The 26,058-nt window shown below is 43.5% G+C and overlaps 1 protein-coding gene across 1 annotated transcript in view; it reads right to left on the bottom strand.

Annotated features, from left to right (window-relative positions):
- MRE11 (MRE11 homolog, double strand break repair nuclease) overlaps positions 1 to 26,058 on the bottom strand; it is a 295,143-nt gene that overhangs the window by 54,837 nt on the left and 214,248 nt on the right. The window contains exons 17-18 of the mRNA XM_044284591.1: positions 25,070 to 25,134; positions 23,998 to 24,065 (exon numbers count right to left, since the gene is read on the bottom strand). Of these exons, the coding sequence (XP_044140526.1) occupies positions 23,998 to 24,065; positions 25,070 to 25,134 (133 nt within the window). The remainder of the gene's footprint in view (positions 1 to 23,997; positions 24,066 to 25,069; positions 25,135 to 26,058) is intronic.

Genomic DNA, 26,058 nt, shown 5'->3' with positions numbered 1-26,058 from the left:
GCATGAGGCCTAAGAGATATAAGTAAGGAGGGGGATGAGGTTGTACACAGTAGATGTGTGTAGAGTGGGTTGAAAGCAGAAAGCATCCAAGGAGGGCAGCCCAGCAGGTTGTAGATCGAGAAACGCAAACACAAGGCAGATTCCAGGGGAAGACAGCAGCATCCTAGACACACAGATCTAATATGAAATACTAGGAGAGACATGTCCACAATAGAAAACTGAAACCAGGAGCAGGTTGTAAATTAGTTATCAAGGGATCTAAAAATGAATGAAGGAATGTAGACTGTGCGACTAAAACTTAGTGCAACATTATTGACTCACATAAAAATATATTTTTTTTTCCATTTTAAAAGCGTCCATAGTCTTAAAGAAATGCATTTGAAAAATAAATATCTTTATATACCCTATCATCAGTTCTGCGCTGCATTTATTGGTTGAAAAGCCCCCCCCCCCCACCCCCCATGCTACGAAAGCTACAGTACAGACCAAAAGTTTGGACACACCTTCTCATTCAAAGAGTTTTCTTTATTTTCATGACTATGAAAATTGTAGATTCACACTGAAGGCATAAAAACTATGAATTAACACATGTGGAATTATATACATAACAAAAAAGTGTGAAACAACTGAAAATATGTCATATTCTAGGTTCTTTAAAGTAGCCACTTTTTGCTTTGATTACTGCTTTGCACACTCTTGGCATTCTCTTGATGAGCTTCAAGAGGTAGTCACCTGAAATGGTCTTCCAACAGTCTTGAAGGAGTTCCCAGAGATGCTCTTATTGGCCCTTTTGCCTTCACTCTGCGGTCCAGCTCACCCCAAACCATCTCGATTGGGTTCAGGTCCGGTGACTGTGGAGGCGAGGTCATCTGGCGCACACCCCATCACTCTCCTTCATGGTCAAATAGCCCTTACACAGCCTGGAGGTGAGTTTGGGGTCATTATCCTGTTGAAAAATAAATGATGGTCTATCTAAATGCAAACCGGATGGAATAGCATGCCGCTGCAAGATGCTGTGGTTCCCATGCTGGTTCAGTATGCCTTCAATTTTGAATAAATCCCCAACAGTGTCACCAGCAAAGCACCCCCACACCATCACACCTCCTCCTCCATGCTTCACGGTGGGAACCAGGCATGTAGAGTCCATCCGTTCACCTTTTCTGCATCGCACAAAGACACGGTGGTTGGAACCACAGATCTCAAATTTGGACTCATCAGACCAAAGCACAGATTTCCACTGGTCTAATGTCCATTCCTTGTGTTCTTTAGCCCAAACAAGTCTCTTCTGCTTGTTGCCTGTCCTTAGCAGTGGTTTCCTAGCAGATATTCTACCATGAAGGCCTGATTCACACAGTCTCCTCTTAACAGTTGTTCTAGAGATGTGTCTGCTGCTAGAACTCTATGTGGCATTGACCTGGTCTCTAATCTGAACTGCTGTTAACCTGCGATTTCTGAGGCTGGTGACTCGGATGAACTTATCCTCCGCAGCAGAGGTGACTCTTGGTCTTCCTTTCCTGGGGCGGTCCGCATGTGAGCCAGTTTCTTTGTAGCGCTTGATGGTTTTTGTGATTGCACTTGGGGACACTTTCAAAGTTTTCCCAATTTTTCGGACTGACTGACCTTCATTTCTTAGGGTCCATTCACACGTCCGTTTTTTCTTTCCTGATCTGTTCCGTTTTTTGTGGAACAGATCAGGACCAGATCTGGACCCATTCATTTTCAATGGATCCTAGAAAAGATCGGACAGCACAATGTGTGCTGTCCGTTTCCGTTGTTCCGTTCCGCATGTCCGTTTAAATATAAAACATGTCCTATTCTTTTCCGCAAAATTCGGATCCTGGTACAATACAAAGTCAACGGATACGCAAAAAACAGAAGACATTCGGATGTCATTCCGTATGTCATCAGTTTTATGCGGAATCCGTTCCTGGAAACACATAACAATTTTTTTTTATTTTTTTCAATTTTTTTTCAAAGAAATCCAAACAACTTTATTTGATTATTGAAATTTATACATGTTTCCTTTTTTTGCGGATCCGTAAAAAAACGGATGACATACGGATGACATACGGAAACATTTTCAGGAACAACGGATCCGCAAAAAACGGACCGAAAATCGGGATATAGGAAAATACTGACGTGTGAATGTAGCCTTAAAGTAATGATGGCCACTCGTTTTTCTTTACTTAGCTGCTTTTTTCTTGCCATAATACAAATTCTAACAGTCTATTCAGTAGGACTATCAGCTGTGTATCCACCTGACTTCTCCACAATGCAACTGATGGTCCCAACCCCATTTATAAGGCAAGAAATCCCACTTATTAAACCTGACAGGGCACACCTGTGAAGTGAAAACCATTTCAGGTGACTACCTCTTGAAGCTCATCAAGAGAATGCCAAGAGTGTGCAAAGCAGTAATCAAAGCAAAATGTGGCTACTTTGAAGAACCTAGAATATGACATATTTTCAGTTGTTTCACACATTTTTGTTATGTATATAATTCCACATGTGTTAAAGGGGTTGTCCGGGTTCAGAGCTGAACCTGGACATACCCTTATTATCACCCCGGCAGCCCCCCTGAGCCTAGCATCGGAGCATCTCATGCTCCGATGCGCTCCAGTGCCCTGGATCGATGCTCATGTCAGGGGGGCTGCCTGGGTGAAAATGGAGGGCTGTCCAGGTTCAGCTCTGAACCTGGACAACCCCTTTCATTCATAGTTTTGATGCCTTCAGTGTGAATCTACAATTTTCATAGTCATGAAAATAAAGAAAACTCTTTGAATGAGAAGGTGTGTCCAAACTTTTGGTCTGTACTGTATGTCTTCCAACTGCATGCTGCTCCCAACCTTCACATGGACGTAGATAGAGGAGCATGTGACCACACAAGAGCACAGTGACTGCACCGGGCCCCACAGCGATTCCAAAACCAGTTGCCGGCCTCCAGGCCCTGTATTGGGGGTCACTATTTACACAGGGACACTGAGATGGGGGGATCTGTGGATGACACATATATAGCATAAGAGGCTATATACATGTGTCATCCACAGATCCCCCCCCCATAACAGTGTCATCCACAGATGCCCCCATAACAGTGTCATCCACAGATGACCCCATAACAGTGTCATCCACAGATGCCCCCCATAACAGAGTCATCCACAGATATCCCCATAACAGTGTCATCCACAGATCTCCCCATAACAGTGTCATCCACAGTTCCCCATAACAGTGTCATCCACAGATCCCCTCCATAACCATGTCATCCAAAGATCCCCTCCATAACCATGTCATCCAAAGATCCCCTCCATAACCGTGTCATCCACAGATCCCCTCCATAACCGTGTCATCCACAGATCCCCTCCATAACAGTGTCATCCACAGATCCCCTCCATAACAGTGTCATCCACAGATCCCCAATAATAGTGTCATCCACAGACCACCATTAGTTTAAAACGCACCAAAAGCACAACTTTTGGTTCCAAATTTTTTTCTCTCTTATTTTCCTCCTCAAAAACCTAGGTGGATCTTATCAGGTGCATCTTATAAAGCGAAAAATACAGTACCTACCTGAGCTCAATACCGGAAAAAGTTTTATCCTAATGCATTCTGAATAGAGAGCATTCCGTTCAGTATGCTTCAGGCGGCATCAGTTCAGTCCCTCTTACGTTTTTTGGCCGGAGAAAATACCGCAGCATGCTATATTTTTCTCTCCGGCCAAAAATCCTGAACACTTGCCGGAATGCCTGTATTGAACTGTATTAGTGCTGCATTAAAATTGCCGCATTGACGGATTTGTTCTTCCGGTCCGCGCATGCGCAGACCTTTAAATCTGTGAAAAAAATAAATACCGGATCCGTTTTTCCAGATAACACCGGAGAGACGGATACGGTATTTTAATGCATTTGTCAGACTGAACTGCCTGCCGGAATCCTCGTCCGCAAGTGTGAAAGTACCGTTAATGTGCTGACATTTTTTTTTTTTTAAGTGAACAAGGCCCCAGGTTCAGTTATTACACCCTAGAGTTCAAAAGGAGCTCAGTTTCAGTTGCTTTGCCTCTGTTCATAATATTTACAGATTCTTTAACCCGTTCGCTACCAGCGCCGTACATGTACGGCGCTGGAGCGATGTGCGAACATGGCGCCCGCTCGCACGTGCAGCAGGCATCATGGCCGGAAGATCTCTGCTGTTTCACACAGCAGAGACCTGCGGCTAATTACCGTGACCTCCTACCGATGCCCCGTGTGGTCAATTCGGGCATCGGTAGTTGGGCTGAACACACTCAGCCTTGCTGATAAGGCTGAAAGTGTTCATGCTGCAATTCTTATTTTGGCCACCAGATGGCAGGCCAGGATAAGAAATAAGCAAAGTTGACTGTAAATGGCAAATATAAAATTCCTGATAAACCAAAATAAAAAAATATAAATATATATATATATATATATATATATATATATATATATATATATATAATAAACTCACATATGAGGCACAAAATTATCATAAAAAATAAAAAATAAATAAATGAAAGTTTAACCACCAGCTCCCCTAGCTTAAACACCCTTAATGACCAGACCACTTTTTACAATTCTGCACTACACTACTTTCACCGTTTATTCCTCGGTCATACAACTTACCACTCAAATGAATTTTACCCCCTTTTCTTCTCACTAATAGAGCTTTCATTTGGTGGTATTTCATTGCTGCTGACATTTTAACATTTTTTTGTTATTAATCGAAATTTTTGCAAAAAAAATTACATTTTTCACTTTCAGTTGTAAAATTTAGCAAAAAAAACTACATTTCTATATAAATTTTTCTCTAAATTTATTGTTCTACATGTCTTTGATTAAAAAAAATGTTTGGGTAAAAGAAAAAATGGTTTGGGTTTGATTTACAAACTATGGTACAAAAATGTGAATTTCCGCTTTTTGAAGCAACTCTGACTTTCTGAGCACCTGTCATGTTTCCTGAGGTTCTACAATGCCCAGACAGTAGAAAACCCCCACAGATGACCCCATTTCGGAAAGTAAACACCCTAAGGTATTCGCTGATGGGCATAGTGAGTTCATAGAACTTTTTATTTTTTGTCACAAGTTAGCGGAAAATGATGATTTTTTTTTTCCTTACAAAGTCTCATATTCCACTAACTTGTGACAAAAAATAAAAACTTCCATGAACTCACTATGCCCATCACGAAATACCTTGGGGTGTCTTCTTTCCAAAATGGGGTCACTTGTGGGGTAGTTATACTGCCCTGGCATTTTAGGGGCCCTAATGCGTGAGAAGTAGTTTGAAATCAAAATGTGTAAAAAATGGCCTGTGAAATCCGAAAGGTGCTCTTTGGAATGTGGGCCCCTTTGCCCACCTAGGCTGCAAAAAAGTGTCACACATGTGGTATCGCCGTACTCAGGAGAAGTTAGGCAATGTGTTTTGGGGTGTCTTTTTACATATACCCATGCTGGGTGAGAGAAATATCTATCTAAAAGTCAACTTTTCCCTTTTTTTTTTTACAAAGTTGTCATTATAGAGAGATATTTCTCTCACCCAGAGAGATATTTCTCTCCCTTTCCGCTAACTTGTGACAAAAAATAAAATTTTACATGAACTCGCCATGCGGCTCACAAAATACCTTGGGTGTCTTCTTTTCAAAATGGGGTCACATGTGGGGTATTTATACTGCCCTGGCATTTTAGGGGCCCTAAAGCGTGAGAAGTCTGGATTATAAATGTCTAAAAAATTTTACGCATTTGGATTCCGTGAGGGGTATGGTGACTTCATGTGAGATTTTATTTTTTTGTCGCAAGTTGGTGGAATATGAGACTTTGTAAGAAAAAAAAAAAAAAAATCTATTTCCGCTAACTTGGGCCAAAAAAATGTCTGAATGGAGCCTTACAGGGGGGTGCTGGAAGATCTTAGTTATGAGCAAAGATTAAATGTTATGAGCAAAGATTAAATGAACTGAATTTGTTTAGCCTTGAAAAAAAAGACGTCTAAGGGGGGACATGATTAACCTGTACAAATATATAAACGACCATACAAAAAATATCGGGGAAGCTATTCGGTGTTAAACCCCCTAAAAAAACAAGGGGCCACTCCATACGACTAGAGAAAAAAAAGAGTCAGTCAAAAGGGGCGACAAGCATTCTTTACAGTAAGATCTGTGAATCTCTGGAATAGCCTGCCGCAGGAGCTGGTCACAGCAAATACAGTAGATGGCTTCAAAAAGGTTTAGATGACTTTTTAACTCAAAATAACATTGAGGCTTATGACAATGTATAGAAATCTTGTTCTACACAACCTTTCCCTTTGGCCCAACCCCTTTTTAAAAGGAAGATGGACATTGATCCAGGGATCGATATAGCAGGATTACTGGTTTGGACTTGATGGACTTTTGTCTTTTTCCAACCTTAACAACTATGTATGTAACAGATCAGTGAAGGTCCAACACCCAGCAACCAAACTGATCAGCTGTTTCGGGCAACTGCTAGCAACAAAAACTATAGTGTACAGAGCTGGAAGCAGAGGGCTCCATACACTGTGCAGTGGCCGTGCTGGTGTACTGCAGCTCAGCTCCCATACAAGTGAATGGGAGCAGAGCTGCTGTAAGCCATTGCTGGAAACCATACAGTGTGTGAAGCCTTCTGCTTCCGCTCCATACATGATACAGATTGCAGCAGCACGGCTGCCGATAACAGCTGCTTGGTGGAGGTGCTAGGTGCCGGATCCCCTCCAATCTGATATTGATGACTTATCCTAAGGATAGGTCATCAATATGGACTTAAGGTAGTATTGCTCTGTCACGAACCAGCGGGTGTGAATCCACTGTGCCACATGTCCTACCTCCTCTAAGGGTGTGGTCTAAGTGACCCCCTCGATTCTTCACAGTACTCCTGATGGTGGGGATAGACTTTCCCAAGGGGAACACCAGGTCACTACCTCTTGAGGAGGATAGGCACACAAGGCAGCTGGTCCAGGTGGCCACTTATATATGCACAGGAGGGCTAGGATAGGTCAGTGAGGTCACATGACCTAAGCCACAAAGCCAAGGAAGTGACACGCGCCGGCCCTTAAGGAAGTGTAGCAGGAACAAACAGCAAGCATGCTGTTGCAAGGGCTGAAAGCAAATTGTGGAGCGGATCCAGAACAGCACCCACATAGACAGAGCCCAGGACTGCAGCGGTGAAATGGGAAGCACCGGCCGCAGATCACCGCTGAACACGGCGCCCGGAACCGCAGCCGTAAGAAGAGGAATAGCGGCGCACAGCAGCCGCTGTTATATGCTCAAAAAGACCATGGGCACAGGAGTATTTAGAATTAGAGCCAATGCCACTCAGCAGAGATAATTAACGCTTAAGCTAATCGATTATTTATTGGGATGTTAAAAAGGAAAGGAAATTAGAAGCCTACAGCTATTGACGGCATTACATCAAAGAGCTGGGCAGTGAATCCCATAGTCAATTGGACGTTTCGGACAGCTCAGCTAATATAATATGACAGTGGAAAGGAAAGGTCAGCTCAGCCCCGCATTCACATTACAAAATTTGTGCCATAAGGGCTTCTATTAATCTGCTCTTGCCTTTCAGCCTGATGGGAAATCGATTCAATAAGAAATTAACTACTATAGATGATCCTTCCTTACCTGGAGGACACAGAGAAACTCAGCTATTCTCATCACATAGAAAATATATAAATGTGGTGTAAAATGGCAGTATCTTAAAAGTATCTTAAAGACACAAACCTTTCAGACAGCCACATTCTGGTTTGTACTGTACTTCTTCCAAGGGACTTTAAACCGTACTTGGGAAAAATTGCTACTCTGTCTCGGGCTTAGTGCTGGGCTTGAGGAGGCGATGGATGACCGAAGGAGAACTACTGTAATGTGGAAGCAGGTAAGTAATCTTCCCTCTACAGGTCTGGCCAAGTGGGGAGGTTTGCCAACCCGCTCCCACCCATTCTTGCACAACCCCTTTAATTTTTTTTTATTTTTTATTTTTTTTCCATGTCATTATCTATAAAAAATAAATAAAAATCTTACAAACATAATATGGGAAAACGTCCAGACGTCATCTCAGAGGTCATCTCCTTATCATCACAGGCAGGACTACAGTGATAGGTATTACATGTATTACAGATAATACGATCCACTATTCAGAGATGATGTTGCACCTCACCTCCTGCCCTCCCTGCACAATGACCTCTGCACAGGTCACAGAGCATGCCTACAATACTCTTCCTTAGACGTCAATCAGTCATCTTAAGACTACAGACTGTTAACAGCAGCTCTGGCAAGATGGCTACCCCCCATCATCACATAGAGAAAATATAATTAAAAAAATCTACAATCAGAAAATAAAAACAGATTAGAAGAAAAGGATGCGCCATTGTATGGTTGGTTTTAAACAGTTGAAAAAAATATATACAGCAGGCGAAGCATTCCCTTTAAGACGTACGAAATGCATGCTGGATATGAAGTTTGTAAACAATTCTTTTAAGCAGATCTCCAGTTATTACAAAGCCTCATGTGCGGATGCCCACTGGATACCGTATTATAACAACTAATATCTCAGCTGATAGTTCTAGATTTTAGCCAGGACTGCCATAGATCAGACCGATTTCAAAAGAAAGTGTAGCAACACAGAAAAAAGGAGGAGGAGAAAGCAGGGACTGTGCAATTTGAAGAAGGCCATGTGACCCCGTGACTAAATATTAACTCCACAATTTCTAAACAATAGTAATATAATGTAGCTCCTACCTGACCCGAGCTACAAGAAGTAGTAGAGGTCAGGAGCGCAGCTGGATGATATAAGAGGAACAGAAGGATCCTCGTCACGGCTTGATTTTTGAGTAGAGATCTACTTAGAGGGACACTCCCATATATATATATATATTTTTTTTTTTTTTAATCAACAGCCAATACGGTATGTGAATATTTCATGTATTTTATTTTTATTTTACAAAAAAGAGATGTTTTTCTGGATATAATTTTTTCATTTTTTAAAGTCACTCCATGTATTCTACTTTATTCGACTTTTACCAGGGTAGACAGTCTCACTTAGGCCTCATGCACACGACCGTTGTTGTGTTCCGTTCCTCAAAATGGGGTTCCGTTGTTCAGTGATCACTTTTTGTTTCTGAGTGTCTTCCTTTATTTTTGGAGTATCACCAGATATAAAGGAAAGTAAAAAAAATAAATCTAAGACAGTTTTGCCATGCAAATGATAGAAAAAAAACGGACGCGGACGGCAATCTTATGTGCCTCCGTGTTTTTTAGCGGTCCCATTGACTTGAATGGGTCCGCGAACCGTTTTCCACGAAAAATAATAGGACAGGTTATATTTTTTTGAAGGACTGGAACCACGGATCACGGACGCGGATGAAAAACGGTGCATTCGCTGAGTTTTCAACTGACCGATTGAAAGTCAATGGGTCCGCAGAAAATCATGAAAAACGACACAACGGACACGGAATAAAACAACGGTCCTGTGCATTAGGCCTTATACAGAATCTGTCACTAGTACCTCCCTATCCAATTGTTTATATTGAAACATAGTTGTGGTTCACCTGATTAAAACACTGGTTTTCTTTTGATCATCCAAGCCTCCATTCCCGAGTTATACTTTTTCTTAACCACCTCAGCTCCCCTAGCTTAAACACCCTTAATGACCCATTTCCCCACCTAGGCTGCAAAAAAGTGTCACAAATGTGGTATCGCCGTACTCAGGAGAAGTTGGGGAATGTGTTTTGGGGTGTCATTTTACATATACCCATGCTGGGTGAGATAAATATCTTGGTCAAATGCCAACTTTGTATAAAAAAAAATGGGAAAAGTTGTCTTTTGCCGAGATATTTATCTCACCCAGCATGGGTATATGTAAAATGACACCCCAAAACACATTCCCCAACGTCTCCCGAGTACGGCGATACCACATATGTGACACTTTTTTGCAGCCTAGGTGGGCAAATGGGCCCACATTCCAAAGAGCACCTTTCGGATTTCACAGGGCATTTTTTACAGATTTTGATTTCAAACTACTTCTCACGCATTAGGGCCCCTAAAATGCCAGGGCAGTATAACTACCCCACAAGTTACCCTATTTTGGAAAGAAGACACCCCAAGGTATTCCGTGAGGGGCATGGCGAGTTCATATAATTTTTTATTTTTTGTCACAAGTTAGTGGAATATGAGACTTTGTAAGAAAAAAAAAAAAAAAAAAAAATCATAATTTTCCGCTAACTTGTGACAAAGAAAAAAAATTCGAGAAACTCGCCATGCCCCTCACGGAATACCTTGGGGTGTCTTCTTTTCAAAATGTGGTCACTTGTGGGGTAGTTATACTGCTCTGACGTTTTAGGGGCCCTGATGCGTGAGAAGTAGTTTGAAATCAAAATGTGTAAAAAATGCCCTTTGAAATCCGAAAGGTGCTCTTTGGAATGTGGGCCCCTTTGCCCACCTAGGCTGCAAAAAAGTGTCACACATGTGGTATCGTTGTACTCATGAGAAGTTGGGGAATGTGTTTTGGGGTGTCATTTTAGATATACCCATGCTGGGTGAGATAAATATCTCGGCAAAAGACAACTTTTCCCATTTTTTTTTATACAAAGTTGGCATTTGACCAAGATATTTATCTCACCCAGCATGGGTATATGTAAAATGACACCCCAAAACACATTCCCCAACGTCTCCTGAGTACGGTGATACCCCATGTGTGACACTTTTTTGCAGCCTAGATGCGCAAAGGTGCCCAAATTCCTTTTAGGAGGGCATTTTTAGACATTTGGATCCCAGACTTCTTCTCACGCTTTAGGGCCCCTAAAAAGCAAGGGCAGTATAAATACCCCACATGTGACCCCATTTTGGAGAGAAGAGACCCCAAGGTATTCAATGAGGGGCATGGCTAGTTCATAGAAAAAAAAATTGGGGGGCACAAGTTAGCGGAAATTGATTTTTTATTATTTTTTTTCTAACAAAGTCTCCCTTTCCGCTAACTTGAGACAAAAATTTTAATCTTTCATGGACTCAATATGCCCCTCAGCGAATACCTTGGGGTGTCTTCTTTCCAAAATGGGGTCATTTGTGGGCATTTGAGGGGCTCCGCAATCATTACATGTATGGCCAGCATTAGGAGTTTCTGCTATTCTCCTTATATTGAGCATACGGGTAATGAGATATTTTTTTTCCGTTCAGCCTCTTGGCTGAAAGAAAAAATGAACAGCACAGATTTCTTCATTCGCATCGATCAATGTGGATGAATAAATCATTGCCGGGATTTTTTATATATATATATATATATATATATATATATATATATATATATACATACATACATACATACATACATACATACATACAAAGTGTTTGCCAAAGCATATGAACACCGCCGCCTCCTCAGCTCATATGCCTCGGCAAACGTATCTGTTACCGCAGAGGAGAAATCTTGTCTTGCAGCGCCGCATACACTGACTTTTGTGTAATATGACAGCAGCGCAATGCTTCTGTCAGAATGCACATCAGTGCTGCAGCTAGTCGATCGGTTGGTCCACCTGGAAGGTAAAAAAAACAAAACAAAAAAGAAAAAACCAGGCCGCAACGCAATAAATGTATTAACTTTATAATAACATTTGAACGGAACATATAAACTATTTAACTTTTTGAACAGAACGTTAACTTTTTTGCTTGCCGGTGATTTTTCTTTTTTTTCTTCTTATTTTACCTTTATAGGACAAACCTCTCCTTCCCCATGGGACAAAGATGTGGCGAAGTACATTATGCACTTTGTCCCAGGTGAAAGGAGAGGTTTGCAGCAGCTCTGTGTGAATGGGCCCTAATAGCCCTGTGTGCCTGTCCTGTGAGATGCAATCCCTATGCTAAGTGTACCTGTGTGTGGTACTTCCGGAAACACTCCCCTAAGCATAGGGCAGGGTGGTCAGGGCAGTCAGGACAGAAATAGCGGCTTATTCCACTCCTGGCGGTCGGTTTGAGGTACCAGCAACGACACTGGGGAAATGTCGCTCGTGTAGACGGCTCACTACACTGGTGGATGGGCCACGGAACCTCCTGGATACAGGAGGTTCTCGATGATCTCTTCCTGAAATTTTAAGAAGGATCCTGTTCTCCCAGCCTTACTGTAGAGAACAAAACTATTATACAGAGCCAATTGAATTAAATATACAGACACCTTCTTATACCAGCGTCTGGTCCTGCGGGAAAGTAGCTAAGGAGCCAACATCTGGTCATTGAAGTCCACCCCTCCCATGAGCGAATTATAGTCGTGGACACAGAGGGGCTTTTCAATGACACTGGATGCTCGTTCAATTTGCATTGCCGTGTCTGCGTGAATGGAGGAGAGCATGTAAACGTCACGCTTGTCTCTCCATTTCACCGCGAGCAGTTCTTGGTTACACAAGGCAGCCCTTTCCCCCCTGACGAGACGGGTGGAAACGAGCCGTTGGGGGAAGCCCCGGCGACTAGGTCGCGCGGTGCCACAGCAGCCAATCTGTTCTAGGAACAAATGCCTGAAGAGGGGCACACTTGTGTAGAAATTGTCCACATAAAGATGGTACCCCTTGCCAAATAAGGGTGACACCAAGTCCCAGACTGTCTTCCCACTGCTCCCCAGGTAGTCAGGACAACCGACCGGCTCCAGGGTCTGATCTTTACCCTCATAGATCCGAAATTTGTGGGTATAACCTGTGGCCCTTTCACAGAGCTTATACAATTTGACCCCATACCGGGCGCGCTTGCTTGGGATGTATTGTTTGAAGCCAAGGCGCCCGGTAAAATGTATAAGGGACTCGTCTACGCAGATGTTTTGCTCAGGGGTATACAAATCTGCAATTTTGTTGTTGAAGTGGTCTATGAGGGGCCGAATTTTGTGGAGCCGGTCAAAAGCTGGGTGGCCTCTGGGAAGGGAGGTGCTGTTGTCACTAAAGTGCAGGAAACGCAGGATGGTCTCAAATCGTGTCCTGGACATGGCAGCAGAGAACATGGGCATGTGATGAATTGGGTTCGTGGACCAATATGACCGCAATTCATGCTTTTTGGTTAAGCCCATGTTGAGGAGAAGGCCCAGAAAAATTTTAAATTCGGAAACTTGGACGGGTTTCCACCGGAAAGACTGGGCATAATAGCTTCCCGGGTTAGCGGTTATAAATTGTGTGGCATACCGATTTGTTTCTGCCACAACTAAGTCCAACAGCTCCGCAGTCAAGAACAGCTCAAAAAATCCCAGGGCCGAACCGATCTGAGCTGTCTCAACCCGAACTCCAGACTGGGCGGTGAAAGGGGGAACTAATGGTGCGGCTGAAGTTGGGGACTGCCAATCAGGTTTTGCCAGCACCTCAGGGACTCTAGGGGGTCTACGGGCCTGTCTGTGCAGTGGCTGCGACGGGGTAACTATTGCACCTGCCACCGTACCAGCTTCAACTGCGATTCTGGTGCTCGCCACTTCACCATGTTGTACGGCAGTGCTGGTACTAAGTCCAGGATGGGCTGCGCTGCTGGTGTATGCCTCACCACATAATCCGACAGCGCCAGCCCCACTCTGCTGCCCTTGAAGCGGATCCTGCGCAACCTGTGGTCTAGCAACACGGGGACGAGTACGCCTGGTGCTATTAGGGACCTTAACCTCCTTGTCCGAACTTTGGGTCAGACTGCCACTGCTTTCTACAGGTTCTTAATCTGACCCGCTGGATTCGTCAGATGAGGGTTCCCATTCCTCATCCGACTGGGTCAGAAGCCTGTAGGCCTCTTCAGAATAATACCCCTTGTTTGCCATTTGGTCAACTAAATTTAGGGGGTATTCCCTGAGACTACCCAAGAAAGAAAGCAAGCCTGTCTTACAAATGGGAGGCTAGCGAAGTACCGCTGCGATTGATAAAAAATATCAAAACTGATTTTTTTTATCGCCACAGCGCTTGTAAAGTGATTGTGCAGTGATAAAAAAAATATATATATTTTTGTCACTGCGGCGGGGCAGGCGTGGGTGAACGCACGGTGGGCGACCGATCAGGCCTGATCGGGCAAACACTGCGTTTTGGGTGGAGGGCGAGCTAAGGTGACACTAATACTATTATAGATCTGACTGTGATCAGTTCTGATCACTTACAGGTACTATAAAAGTACAAATGCTGATTAGCGATACGCTAATCAGCGAATCAGTGACTGCGGTGCGGTGGGCTGGGCGCTAAACGATCGCTAACTACCTAACAAAGGGGCCTAAACTATCCTAAAACTATCGGTCAAGGCCAGTGAAAAAAAAAAGTGACAGTTTACACTGATCACTTTTTTCCCTTTCACTAGGTGATTGACAGGGGCGATCAAGGGGTGATCAAGGGGTTAATTGGGGTGCTGGGGGGTGATCTGGGGCTAAGTGAAGTGTTTGGTGGCTACTCACTGTGAACTGTGCTCCTCTGCTGAGACCAACCGACGAAAAAGACCAGCAGAGGAGCAGGGAAGCCATTTAACACCTTATATTTATAAATATAAAATGTTAACTGGCTTCTGATTCGATTTTTTTAAAATCATCAGCCTGCCAGCCACGATCATTGGCTGGCAGGCTGATGACGAAATACTCCTCTAACTTTTGCCGGCCCGTGATGCGCATGCGCGGGCCAGCTTTGCCCGAAATTTCGCGTCTCGCGAGATGACGCACCGGCGCGTCCACCCGGAATAACAGGGCCGCCGACAGGATGCAATCCTGCGTACAGCGGTCCTGAGGTGGTTAATATGCAAATTAGGACCTTGGTGCAATGAGGGCGTCACCAATGCCCTTGTTGCACCCAAGCTCCTCCTCTTTTTGCGGCCAGCCCTTCCCTGGCTGCTTTAATTGACAGGGTCAGGCAGTGTTAAAGTAGTCAGGGAGAGGTTGGCCACAGAAAGGAGTCTCGGAGCTTGGGTGAAACAAGAACAATGGCGACACCCTCACTGCACCAAAGACCTAATTTGCATTAATAAAAAGCATTATAACTCAGGAATGGAGCCACGGATGAACAAAAGAAAAGCAGCGTTTTAATCAGATGAACCACAGTTAAGTGTGTATGCAAACAGCTGGGTAAGAACAGGAGGGTGAGTAGGGGAGGTACACCTCAGCTACACACCCTCTTGTTCTTGTGCTATTCCTCCGGCTGGATGGCGACCTTTGTCCTGGGGATCTCATCCAAATGCATTGGCACTGGCAGCAATGACCTCATCATCTTCACCTACGAATCCTACATCTCCAACGCATTTACCACCAGAATACAGGTGGGCGCACAAACATCCCTTTAGGGATTGAGATGCCTTGCATACTTACCCTATGAGCCACTTCTTTCTGGCCACTAAAAAGCTGGATAGGGAGGTCGCTGGTGAAAGATTTGCTTTACCTCTCTCAGTCAGACAATCACAGTGAACAAAGAGAGCCCTCCTCTAGTGACTCAATCAGATCAGAATACTCAATGAAATGCTCCTTTGGTCCCATTTTTATCTACAGTAGGCCCATCAAGCGAACAATAGAGCTATCATATTATCATCCCAATTCTACAGCTACTATTATCACAGGGTTTACTGTTCAGATAAAATCTTCCACTCATAGCAGCAGTGAACTCACAGTGGGTTATCTGTCTATAAAGGAGGTCCTATCATCTGTGCTGACCGTTGTATAAGGACAATTTTTCCTATTTAATTTTCTGTAGAATGGTACAGTAGAAACATAAGAAAAACAGCTAAAAATTCTAATAAAACATCTGTTTTCTTTGATTACCGAGTAGCCCCTTCTGGTGAAAGTGTCCTTTTAAAAGTAATCTGTAAAAAGTGATTCAGTTGCATGAATCTTTGCTAAGAACATGAAATCCTTCCCCACTCCCTTTAAGAGTCTCTATTTATTAAAAATGCATAAATAAAGTGGAGCAGAAACATGAAGGCTGCGTCGCATTTCCCTGCATTAAGACCCATTATGACCATTATATTTCGTAAGAACAAAGAATCTGGCGGTGGAAAGCGAAGAAGCGAAATGCCACTTCATTCAAGTATAGAAGGCGCAGTCAGAGGCAGAGTGCACACATCAAAGTAAGTGCCCCCCACCCCGGGGTGACAGCTGGCAATGGTCTCCTTTATACAGAGCTGACTTCATCCAAAGAGGAGGCAGCTGTCCTATTAGAGGGAACTCAGTTACCAAGATACAGTCACGCGGTTGTATGTTACCCTGCCGTATCGGAGTGTGCTGAAAACGCCGCAATTACCATACACATTATAACATACAATAAGGAACAATACCAATAATAGAAGCATAATTATGCTGTAATGATAATATTAAATAACATAATACCCTTATTGTAATTATTACTGTCATAGTCAGTATTGTTAACCCCTACTACCCCGGGCCAGTTTTCGCCCTCCTGCCCAAGCCATTTCTTGCAAATTTGACATGTGTCACTTTATGTGATTTTAACTTTGCAACGCTTTTACTTATCCAGGCCATTCTGAGACTGTTTTCTCGTTACACATTGCACTTCATGATAGTCATAAATGTGAGTCAATATATTTCACCTTTATTTAGGAAAAAATCCCAAATTTAGCAAACATTTAGAAAAATTAGCAATTTTCAAAATTTCTATTTCTCTGCTTTTAAAACAGAAAGGGATACCTCATAAAATATTTATTACTTAACATTCCCCATATGTCCGCTTTATGTTGGCATCATTTTGTAAATGTCATTTAATTTTTTTTAGGATGTTAGAAGGCTTAGAATTTTAGAAGCAATTCTTAAAGGGGTATCCCTTCATAATGATCACTGTTAAATCTGTTAATGATTTGACAGTGATCATTATTGTAAATACATTTAATTACCCAATTCCTAAACTTTTTGAGAAAATAAGTCCCCTCTTACCTGATCGTTGTCTTTTGTCTCCAATGGTTACAGCCACCTCTAATGTCGAATCCCGCCAGGCTGCGCTTGCGCAGAAGACTGAAGATTTTCTCCCGGCCGGGTCGCGCAATGTCCTGAACGCGCACGCCACCGCGCATGCGCCATGATGACTTCTTCCTGGCCAGTATAGTACAGAGCCGCGAACGCGCACGTCAGCTCTGTACTATACAGGCCAGGAATAGGTTACCATGGCGCATGCGCGTTCATGACATTGCGCGACCCGGCCGGGAAAAAAAATCTTCACACTTCTGCGCAAGCGCGGCCCGGCGAAGATATCAATCACACCCAGCCGAATCCAGGAAGTAAATGTCGCGCTCAACGAAAGTAAGTATGAAAAGTGAAGATGGGAATACCCCTTTTTTCCAAAAACCCACTTTTAAGAAGGACCAGCTCAGGTCTGAAGTCACTTTGTGAGGCTTACATAGTGGAAACGCCCCATAAATGACCGCATTGTAGAAACTACACCCCTCAAGTTACTCAAAACGGACTTTACAAACTTTGTTAACCCTTTAGCTGTTCCACAAGAATTAAAAGAAAATCAAGAGGACATTTCTAAATTTCACTTTTTTGGCAGATTTTCCATTTTAATAAAAAAAAAATCTTTAACACATCGAGAGTTAACAGCCAAACAAAACTCAATATTTATTACCCTGATTATGCAGTTTACATAAACACCCCATATGTGGTTGTAAACTGATGTAAGGGCACACGGCAGGGCGCAGAAGAAAAGAAGCGCCATATGGCTGGTCTGGTTTTTAGATGCCATGCCCCATTTGAAGGCCCATGATGCACCCTTACAGTAGAAACTTCCAAAAAATGACCCCATTTTGGAAACTAGGGGATAAGGTGCCAGTTTTATTGGTACTATTTTGGGGTACATTTGATTTTTTGATCATTCATTATTACTAGAGATGAGTGAATTTCATATTTTGAAATTAATTCCCGCTTCGTTTACTAGTAAAAGGTGAATTGCGTTATGGATTCCGTTACCACGGACCATAACGCAATTCTATGACTGAATGCCTAACGGCATTAGAGGCATTACGTAATTCATTCCGTCATAATAGAATTCTATGGGCTGCTAAACGGACCCGTCCCGTTTCCATTATGCAGGAGAGGACTCCCCTGCACAACGGAGACGGGACGGATCCATTTTGCAGCCCATAGACTTCTATTATGACGGAATGAATAACGGAATGTCTCTAAAGGCATTCCGTCATAGAATTGTGTTATGGTCCGTGGTAATGGAATCCATAACGCAATTCACCTTTTAAAAGTAAACGAAGCGGGAACGAATTTCATGACCTGAAATTCGCTCTTCTCTAATTATTACACTATCTGGAGCAAAGTGACCAAAAAATTGGTTGTTTTGACACCGTTTTTTTTATTTATTTTCACAGCGTTCACTTGAGGAGTTAGGTCATGTGACTTTTTTTTAGAGCAGATTGTTACGGATGTGGCAATACCTAATATGTATACCTTTTCTTATTTACATTTACACAATAATAGCATTTTTGAAAAAAAAAAAAATGATGTCTTCATAGTCTGAGAGCCATAGCTTTTTTATTTTTTGACCGGTTGTCTTCAATAGGGTCTCATTTTTTGCGGGATGAGGTGACGGTTTGATTGGTACTATTTTGGGGGGGCATACGCCTTTTTGATTGCTTGGTATTACAATTTTTGTGATGTAAGGTGACAAAAAATGGCTTTTATTGGCACTGTTTTTATTAAAAATTTTTACGGTGTTCAGCTAAGGGGTTAGGTCATGTGATATTTTTATAGAGCCGGTCGTTACAGACGCGGTGATACCAAATATGTGTGTTTTTTTCCTTCTTTTTTTTTTATGATATAATCTGGTGAAAGTGGTGTTTTTTTCATTTTTCTTACTTGAAACTATTTTTTTTAAAGCTTTTTTTTAAACTTTATTTCTGTCCCACTCTGGGTCTTCAACTTTTGAGGGTCTGATCGCCTCTGCAATGCATTACAATACATCTGTATTGTAATGCATTGCCTGTTAGTGTATGACACTGAGTCATACACTAACAGGTTGCCTAGGACAGCGGTCCCCAACCGCCGGGCCGCGGCCCAGGACCTGGAAGATGGTTTGCCGGGCCGCGGCGATCAGGGCAGTCTTTAACGCTGTACTAATGAAGCGCTTCCATTATGGAAGCGCTTCATTAGTACAGAAGGACCAGGAAGTGGTGAAGGATCTGTACTCACCGCTTCCTGGTCCACGGCTTGGCTTTCGGCTGTGCAGGGCTGCGCACAGCGTGAGGTCACTCTGTGACCTCACACTGTGCACCGCTATACACAGCCAGCCGACAGCAGGATGAAGAGGATCGCGATGGTGACCAGGAGCAGGAGAGGTAAGTGTTTATTTTATTTTATTTGCACTGGGGGCTGATGGCTGACCTGGGGGACATACTGTATGGCTGACATGAGGGGCTGATAGATGGCTAAAGGTTTGGGGGTCTGATCTGAGGTCTGATTGCTGGTCTGACCTGAGGTGTAATGAAAAATATTTTTTCTTATTGTTCTCCTCTAAAACCTAGGTGCATCTTATAGGGTGAAAAATAGGGACCAGTGCAGCAGAGACCAGTGCAGCAGAGACCAGTGCAGCAGAGACCCTAGTCAGTTTATATAGTCGTTATATAGTGTTATATATTTTAATATGCACCTTGTGTTTTGTTATGCGCGTGAATCAGTCAGCCCCGCCCACCCCCTAAGCCTCGCCATCTTTCTCCCCCTCACCCCACCTGCTCCCTGGGAAAATTGTCTTGGATGAAACTGGTCCCTGGTGCAAAAAAGGTTGGGGACCACTGGCCTAGGAGACGGGCCTGAGGCTGGATCTCCTTGGCACCTATAGAAGACAGGTCCCGATGCTGTGCAAGGCATTGGGCAGCCTCTGCATGGTATCGGGCTGCCTCATCACCCATCGGGACCCCGCCACAGCAGCACGGGGACCCGATGGGCTCCCTCACCTGCCACATGCACCTTCTATGCCGCTGTCAGTGCTGACCCCGGCATACAAGGGGTTAATCTGCCGGCATTGGCTTTTATAGCAATGCCGGCGGATACAGCAGTGACCCGGAAGTCCCTGATAGCTCCGGTGCCCGCCCGATCACCATGACGTAGTAGTACGTCAAAATGCGGCAAGTCACTTGCCGCCATGACGTACTATTAAGTCACATATCGGGAAGGGGTTAAAGGGGTCGTCTCACTTAAGCAAGTGGCATTTATCATGTAGAGAAAGTTATTACAAGGCCCTTACTAATGTATTGTGATTGTCCATATTGCCTCCTTTGCTGGCTGGATTCATTTTCCCATCACATTATACACTGCTCGTTTCCATGGTTACAGGGATTCTAAGTGGCCTATCAGGGCAAACACAGTTACAGAACAGGGATACCCACTTGAGACCCTTCTCAATGAGGCCGAATAGTGGGCTACTAACTAGCAGAATTGCTCACTCCAGCAAAGGGCATCCATGTATAATATGTAATACCACATTTCTCTAGTAGTGGGCGCTACAAGAGAAATCTGCAACAATTTCCTGGGTCAAAATCAGCTCTTTATGTTACGCAATTATATAGCGCTGACATATTCTGCAGCGCTTTACAGACCATCAGCATCAAACTTTCCCCAATGGGGCTCACAGCAGTATGACTATGAAGTGTGGAAGGAAAACGGAGTACCCAGAGGAAACCCCCGCAAACACAGGGAGAACATACAAATTCCATGCAGATGGCGACCTTGGTCGGATTCGAACCTAGGACCCCAGCGCTGAGCTGCCCATACTGACCACAAGCTCTTTGCTGGCAATCTCTGATATTAAAGGGGTTTTCCGAGACTTTTTAACTGATGACCTATCCCCTGGATAAGTCATCAGTATCTGATTGATGGGGGCAGACACTCGGGACCCGACGATCAGCTGTTTAAGGAGGCTGCGGCACTCCTCTGAGCGCCATGACCTTCTTGCAGCTTTCCCTAGGCCACTGACATCACGTCTATCGGTCACATGGTCTAGGCGCATTAAAGTGGATGGGGCTGAGCTGGGATAGCAAGCACTACCGTTATACTGTGGTACGTATGGCGCTGTGCTTGGTAAGCTGCGAGACGGCCAGGGCGCTTACAAGAGCACAGATCCCTTCTCAAACATCGGACCGGTGGGAGTCCCAGCTACAGGACCCACACCAAGCACATACTGATGACCTAGGATAGGTCATCAGTTAGAAAGTCTTAGTAAACACCTTGAAAAGGGGCTATCTGTGATGAGAGGACCTCTTTAAGGAAGACTTGTCTGAAATGCGTAGTGGTATATCATGGCATACTACTGACCTATCATCTAGGGGTTACTCACTCAAGAACCACCTCAACTCATAGCAGACCGCCCATGTATTACTACATTTCTCCTGTAGTGGCCACTATAGAGGGACATCTGCGAATTCCCGCGGCACAATCGGCTATTTACCAGAACCTTCTGCCATGGGACAACCCCTTTAAGGAAACCTTGTCTGAGATGTGTAGTGCCATAAGTCATGCTTTGAACAAGGAGAGAGGTTTTATTATACTGGATTGTCTTTTCTGCATTCATAGAAAAATAACACGTAGGTGGAAACGACCTTTCTCATATTTCTCGACCAAAACACTATTATTCCTGCCGCATTATGCTTGACATACATAATACATCACTGTTATCCATCTATAAAGAAGGGAAGGTTTATTCTGAGGGTCCCTCTCTACCAGCGAGAGTAAACCGGGAGCGAGCACGGAATGCATTCTTATAGCCCTTAGTGGTTTATTAGATTGCCTATTTGTGAATTCATCACAAACAGATGGAAGCTGTTCGATCGCTATGATATAGTGATATGGTTAATGCTGACAAGTCGGCAGCGGAGGTTTCAGTCATCCTGTCCGCATCCTGCTTGACTACGCATTCCTTCCAGCAATTTAATCTGCATTAATAAAAAGCCTAAAGAAAATGCTGTGAAAAAAAAAATAGTTAAAATGGACAAAGAAAACTGTGTGAACCTACCGGTATAGATCTACTAGTCAGGCATCCCATTATAATCAGACACCCCTAAAAACTTTTTTGGGCACTCCTGGCCGACACAACCTAGACTGTTTGCTTATGTGACAGGTTACCTTCTCAGCATCTTTCACATAGTTGATCTTAGGTAAGAGAGTTTGCAGTTCTCATCTCTCGTGGACCTCAAGAAAGATATTATAGGTTGCTAATCTGAAGTTACAGGTGTCCTACGCTTGTTCTCAAGTTCTACCCTTAGGACTGTTGGGGATATGGTTCTGAGAGAGGGACTATGCTACACGTACAGAGGGACTGTTCAACACTAAGGGCTTTTGGAGCAATTTTGATCCTTGAGGTGAGTTGTCGTCAAATAACGGCAAACTTTTCGGAGTGGTTTGCTTTCGATATTGTTAGGCTCTCCATCGACCATCAAAAAAATGCTTATTGCAGGGTTATTCCGACACTGGAGAAATATACATCCTTCAACAGTGGTGGTATGGGTTCAGGAGGCAAAAGCATTATGAGGATGGAGGAGCTAGTGGTTGAAGATTCTGATGATCTTACCAAATTCTTTATATTATGGCAACCCTAGATCACTTTTAGAAAGACTTCTGATTTAAAGAGTATTATCAATTAAAGAGCTAGTCTTTCCGTTTTCCATTTTTATTTCACCATTTGCCCTTCTTTTTCCCTTTGCTTTAGCCTTACTGTTTTCACATCCCTTTTCTGAGAAGGACTAGTGTCCTACATTTTTTAAGTCAGTTTTACTTCAGTTTGTGCTGTTGTAATTTGCACCAAATTTATCAAACATTGCACAGGGTTTGATAAATTTGGCACATCTCTAAAAATATCACTGCTGTCTAGAGGTGTTACTCACGTTTTATACAACATCCCCCCCACTGGAGGTAGATTACAACAAGTTTGAGACTTAGAGGACCTCTCCCCTCTCCTGACATGTCTGTTTTAGTAACTACTTACGATACATTCCCCATGTAATAACAATTCTGAAGCATCTATTCTTATGACTATGTTGTGCCATTCCTTTATTACTACTGCTAGAAATTTAGAAATAAATTGCCAGCAATCTGCAGTAAAGGTTCTACTGGGTGTTACCAGTAGCGGGTGTGTCTGACTCTGTCCAATCAGTGCTGCTGGTGTCAGACTGTGCAGGGACACCACCCCAACTGGTAACACTCATCTGTACCTTTACTGCAAGCTGCTGGCAATTCATTCATAACTTTTAGCAGGAATAACATAGGAATGGCACATCATACAGTCATAAGAATAGATGCTTCAGAATGGTTATTACATGGGGGAAGAATGTAGTTATTAAAACAGACATGTCTGGAGAGGTGTGATGACCTAATTATCTCCATGGCTGTAAACTGCAAGAGTGTGTAGGAGGGGGGAAAAAATCCAATCTATCAAGGACTACAGAGCACACAGACCAATGACAGGTGGAAGGGGTGAAACACACACTGTTCAGAGCCAGGAGTGCACCCAAGGCAGACTGAGCAGGGAAGATCTTACAATACCTAAGATCAGTAAGAAATCAGTCCAGGAATGAAATTGTGCTGATACATGAGAGTTAGTGAAGGCAGAAGCATCCTGGACACACAGATCTTAAATCCAGCATATATTACTGGGAAGGACACATCTACATAACATTAACTTAATTTAGGAGCAAATTGTAAACTGAATGTTAAGGGGTCACAAAATGAATGAAGATTTTTTTTTAGGTCCACTAATGTGTACAAATAATTGGTGTCCAAAGCCTTTGATGATTCATCTTAGCCACATAAAATTCAGATGAAACTCTTCAACACTGTTAAAGGGGTTGCCCGGCTTAGGAGTCTACAAACCCAATGATCCTAACTGTTGCGGGAATGAAGGGCTGTGGGCAGGTGAGTTTTTTTTTATGATTGGATACAGGTTAGAGCCATTGGGCTTTTTACTCCTAGGCCGGACAATCCCTTTTAGATCGCTCAGAAGCAATAATAACAAAATACATTTGGCACACATCAGTTACTCCATTTTGCTTAGTAAATCTCATCCACACAACACACAGCATACCTCTTGGCCACATTGGAAGATGAGGTGAAGGAAACCTGCTCTATATCGGAGTCATCGTCCTCTATCTCCTGAAGAGATGTAAGCAGAGCAGTTACTTAACATGAGAACACGTTTTTACACATCAGTGCCACCATTATGTTATATCTCTATGCTGCTATGTTCTACTACAGAGAACCACAGAGCAGAAAACAAACCAATACAGAAAGTGTGAGCTGGGTCATAAAGTGAAGATCCACCTTTTAAAAATGGACCTTGGACCACTCTAAAGACATATTACCTTAATCAGTATTTTGGATCTATTTAGGTTAAAAACGAAGGTGCTCAAGGGTGGATTTACAGATAACAATCGGGATTGGAGTTAAAGGGGTTGTCCGGGTTCAGAGCTGAACCCGGACATACCCTTATTTTCACCCCGGCAGCCCTCCTGAGCCTGGCATCGGAGCATCTCATGCTCCGATGCGCTCCAGTGCCCTGCGCTAGATCGCGCAGGGCACGGGCTCTTGTGTTTTCAATAACACACTGCCGGGCGGTAACTTCCGCCCAGCAGTGTGTTCGGCGACGTCACCGGCTCTGAGGGGCGCGCTTTAGCTCTGCCCTAGCAGTTTTACTGGCTAGGGCAGAGCCAAATCCCGCCCATCAGTGCCGGTGACGTCACCGGGCTGCCTGTCAGCCCCATAGAGAGCCCGGTATGTCACCGGAACTCAGAAAAATGCCTTTGCCCTGCGCGATTTAGCGCAGGGCAAAGGAGAGCATCGGAGCATGAACTGCTCCGATGCTCATGTCAGGGGGGCTGCCTGGGTGAAAATGGAGGGATATCCGGGTTCAGCTCTGAACCTGGACAACCCCTTTAACTCTGATCACGCCAAACCCTTAGATGTTGTGGTCTACAGGGGCTGGACAGACATGGAGGAACACCTTCTATCACCCAATCAGTGCTTCCATTGAGAAGATTGCAAGATACCAATGGGTTGTTAGGGCTACATCCAACTACACATAGTATATTGACCTCAGAAAACGTACATTCTTTATCATTTGCTTACAACGGTTCAAATTATACAGGGCTCCTACCCACCTCAGAATAATTCTTTGCAGGGGCCTTTCTTGAAGAAGGTTGTCTTGATGAGGAAGATTTAAAGGCTAGAGAAGAAGAAAAACATGAATGCATGTTTAGGATTTAAAGGAAGAAACAATACAGCCAGATGAGCTTATATAGCTGGTACAGTACTGTGTACAAGTGCTCTTGAAAAGTGAAGTCAGTCTTAAAATAGGATTCTTTATGAACAGCAATCATCTGAAGACCGTATTAACTTCTTAGCACGAAAGTAATTACAATACACAAAGTCAAAGTGCCAGTAATAATATGTAATGATTGCTGCTAGCTCAAGAATAATTAAGACTACAAAGAACCTCTCTTTTGCCGTAGCTGATGACTAATTGTGAAGTTGAGTTAAAGTACTGTACGGTCCAGACTACTGAGAGGATCCATCCACTGCTGTGTAAGTACAGCAAATAACAGGATATATTATTTGTCCATCTTATGACACTCTATGAACGTTTAGGTTCCCCCAGTCCACCATTGGGTAACAGTTATTAAGGTCACAATTCCCTCTATACACAAATGGGTTGAGTTATCAGAAATAAATTCTTTCAAAGTGCAGCGACCGTGGTAATCACCTGGTCATCCCAGGTCCTGCCATGTCAAAAAACTGCGGCCAGACAGTAATTTCCATGGTGCCATCAAAGTAATAAAAATATGGCTTGAGTTTAGAATGGGGGCCATTCACAGAGATTTGCTCTCTATCCGGGCTCATAGGGGGTCCTGACTGGGCATATGGACAGGAAATGTCGTCATGAGACAACTCTTCTAAATGTGAGTTTCTCCACTTCACTCTTAGGTAACCATTTACTGAATTTAAGGTTGTGCTAGTCATAGCTGGGCAACAATACATTGACATTGTGTTCCATCAAGCAACCATTAAATCAAACATTTATTAAAGATAAGTTTTGCCTAGTCCACAAAAGGCAACAACCATAGGTGGGTTCCTCTAGTCCAGCCTTGGG

The sequence above is a fragment of the Bufo gargarizans genome, chromosome 3, assembly GCF_014858855.1.
Source record: "Bufo gargarizans isolate SCDJY-AF-19 chromosome 3, ASM1485885v1, whole genome shotgun sequence".
Classification (NCBI taxonomy): domain Eukaryota; kingdom Metazoa; phylum Chordata; class Amphibia; order Anura; family Bufonidae; genus Bufo; species Bufo gargarizans.
This window is presented reverse-complemented; position numbering and strand designations above follow the sequence as displayed.